Here is a 3,519-nt window from a genome sequence, read left to right on the forward strand (position 1 = left end):
TATGTTATCCCAAATATTGTATTTGTGTGATCCAGATGAATAAAGAGCAACATCGGCTTCGGCCAACAGGATGTAGGGCTATTACCTGTAAGATAAGAGGCTCGAACCTGTATAAAAATCCCTGTCTCCATCTCTTTTACCTCAATCTCGCATATAGCCTGGTACCAACAATCCCCATACCATCTAAATACGTAGTCGCGATATCAAACGTCGACACCAGTGTAGGTCAACCTTATTATTGCAAGCAAATCGAGAAACAAGTAAGAACAAGATCAAAGTAATCCGATATTGCAAATAGGAATTGAATACACAAGATAAGTTGGGTTCCAAAGACATGCAGACAGACAGTTTAGTACGCGCGCTACAAGCAAGTAGCAATGGCTAAACTTCAATCTAAACAAAACCCAAGAAAACCTTAACGGGTACCTAGTTATTCAAGAAGGTGGAAGGACGACCTTGGTGTCCCTAGGGTTGTGCTCCACCTGGTTGGGGTGCACCCCACATGGGCCCTACTTGGGCCGGGGTCCCAGACAAAGTTACAAACCCATAGGCCTATTATAGGTGATGCGTCACCTTGTTCCTATGATTCCGGCCAAACGAGACGGAATTCAAAGATGAGGCTGAATCCGTTGGAAAGCGGACTCCGAAAGCTTTCCACTAAGTACTAATGGACCCAAAACGAAGGTCGTATGCACATCTGGCAGTCGTTTGAAATCAACATTGTTGCAGGCAGTTGAATTGGATTCCAGAACTTGTTTAATTTGTTCTTGATGTGAGCAGCGGTTGTCTCAATAGCATCCATGGTCACATCTTAAGCACGAGGGGTGGATGCCCTACAGCTAACCCTAATCATATTTATTCAATAACTATCATTATTTAGAGTGCGGTTTTGCTTAGATTATTCTGCTGTTGCAGTTTCGCCGCTTAGTTCGGTTTGTGGAACCCCAATTTGTGAGCTTCATTGTATATATGCAATATATTTATATTATTTCTTCTTCTCTCTTGTTTTTGTTCTCGATTCATTTGTAGGAGATAGCTTTATCGGTGAGGTCGACCGCGCTTTGGCACAGTTGATAACCAACGAAGGGGTGGGGTTGTGATTGTGAGTGGTTCGGTCATCTTGGTTCAGTCTCCACAATGGACTTATCAGTACATAATGGACGATCGGGACTTCAGTCCTCATCACATTTCTTTTGCGATTCTTTTAGTGAGCGAAATTAATTTTGACCATTGTTGTAAAAGAGTTGCAGCAAATGTTACGTATGCAAATTGACAGAAGAACTCAAAGTTAATAGATGACTTTGTTTTTTTTTATCTGTATTCTATTTGTCTATGGATGGGCATTCGGTCAGACTGAAAATTTTGGTCCTGGTCTTCAGTCTTCCTCTCAGTTCAGTCATTAAAAAGTGAGGACCGAATTTTAATTGAAAAATATCAGGATCGGTAAATTCGGTCTCGGTCCAAACCGAGATTAAACAAAAAGTTAAACACTACATCCGTTTTTTACTATATGACGCCATTGACTTTTCAAAATACATTTAACCATTCATTATATTTATTTTATCATCAAATGTTGTTTTAAGCATGACTTCAAATTTTTTATATTTGCGCAAAAAAAATTGAATAAGACGAATAGTTAAACGTTTAACAAAAAGTTAGCGGTGCCATATTATAAAAAACGGAGGTAGTATATGCAAAGAAATCATAAAAAAATTTTAACACAAAAATCACACAAAAAGAATTCGCAAGCACGTCTTAGTAAAGACTTTTATTGGGTTTTATGGCTAAAAGGAGTAGGATGTGAATATTAGGTTTTAATTCTATTAAACTTAGTGGATTGTTGGTTGCATTTGAATTTTTTTTAATTAGATCTTTTCGGTTAACCGAGAAGACTAACCGAATTGACGAACAAAATGCCCGACCAAATTTATCGATCTTGTCTTTTCAGTTTCGGTGGTCTTGGTCTTTTCGATTCGTTCATTTTTCAATCCACCCTTACATTTGTCAACGTTGTCCCTTTATTTAAAAGTATAATCCTTGTGCATATATACTCCGTACAAACCACACATTATATTACAATAGTATATTACGTATACTTATCACACCGACACGCATATATATCATCAGCATATCAGACCTTTAGCCCGCTGGCACTGCCCGGTCTACTGCAATTTAATCTCGCTCGATATTTCCAAAGGGATCGCGTAGACTGGCTCAGCGTGGACGAGGTGGTACATCGGCTTCTCTTGACAAACCGGCGGCTGTTCGATCACGTTCACCTTGCCACGGCGCACCGCTACGCTGCCGCAGCCCGACACGGACGCGGCGCGGCATCGATCCACGCGGACGGCGCCGCACCGACTCACGTCCGCCGACCCGCACCGCTCGATGCCGATCGCGCCGCACCAGTCGGCGCGCGCGGCGCGACACCGGCCTACCGCGACGTCCGCGCACCCGCCCACGTTGGCCTCGTGGCACCGCCCGACGTGAAGTTCCCCCGCGCCGCGCACGCGCGCGGCGCCCTTGCACCGGCGGATGGCCACCACGCCGGCGCGCTCCACGTCCGCGGACCTGCATCGGCGCACGGCCACCTCCCGCGCCCCGTCCGCCCGCACGGCGTCGCACCGATGGAACGACGCGACCCCGCAGGCCTCCGCGGCCGCGAAGCCGCACCGGGTGAAGCTCACGTCACCACTGCCCCCGCCGCGCACCAGGACGTGCTGGAGACGGTCGACCGCGAGGACACCCGTGCTGACCAAAGTGACCGTGCCGCCGTTCCACTGGATCACACCCTCGTGGAGGGCTGTCTCCACGCCGTCGATGAAGATGGTGAACTGCTGGTCCTCCTTGACGGTCGTGGCGGCGGAGGGAGGATTTCTCAAGTCTAGTGCCACCATTTTTATGCAGATATCTTCTGATGATTGCTTGTATTATTTGTGTTGATGATTCCTGGATAGATGGCCAAAGTCTTTTAAAGGACCGCGTTGCTTAAGAGCTAAGGTATTAGCAAGAAGTTGATGTGAAATGAAGGACTTTCTTCAATTCGTGATTGTGATGGCTTGTTTTCTCCGAGTATTCATGACAACAACAACTACTGCCCATCCGTTTGTGAATTAAATACGGTTGAATGCGACGTGGAGTATATGTTGCTACCCATCCTAAAAAAGAGAGAGTGTAGTTTTGTACTGTTCATGTTCAACGTTTGACCGTCCGTTTTATTTGAAAAATTTTTATGATTAGTATTTTTATTGTTGTTAGATGATAAAATATAAATAGTATTTTATGTGTGACTAATTATTTTTAATTTTTTTATAAAATTTTCAAATAAGACAGACGATCAAACATTGGACGCGGAAACTTAGCAATGCACTTAAATTGAGACGGAGGTAGTACTTGGTTCCACAAGAGAAACACGAGAGGATTTAGGCCTGGTTTATTTTCTAACTTTTTCTTCAGACTTCCAACTTTTCTATTACATCAAAACTTTTCTACACACATAACTTTCAACTTTTCCGTCAC

At 44.2% G+C, this 3,519-nt stretch overlaps 1 protein-coding gene across 1 annotated transcript; it reads right to left on the reverse strand.

Annotated features, from left to right (window-relative positions):
• Positions 1-2,000: 2,000 nt before the first annotated feature.
• Positions 2,001-2,944, reverse strand: LOC4333246 (uncharacterized). The gene has a single exon (XM_015773313.3). It carries the CDS (start codon positions 2,895-2,897, stop codon positions 2,163-2,165), a length of 735 nt encoding a protein of 244 aa, XP_015628799.1. The 5' UTR covers positions 2,898-2,944; the 3' UTR covers positions 2,001-2,162.
• Positions 2,945-3,519: the final 575 nt, after the last annotated feature.

The sequence above is a fragment of the Oryza sativa genome, chromosome 3, assembly GCF_034140825.1.
Source record: "Oryza sativa Japonica Group chromosome 3, ASM3414082v1".
Lineage (NCBI taxonomy): Eukaryota > Viridiplantae > Streptophyta > Magnoliopsida > Poales > Poaceae > Oryza > Oryza sativa.

Coding starts and splice junctions, on each gene's coding strand:
- LOC4333246 (XM_015773313.3), bottom strand. CDS start 2,897: ATGGTGGCACTAGACTTGAGAAATCCTCCCTCCGCCGCCACGACCGTC.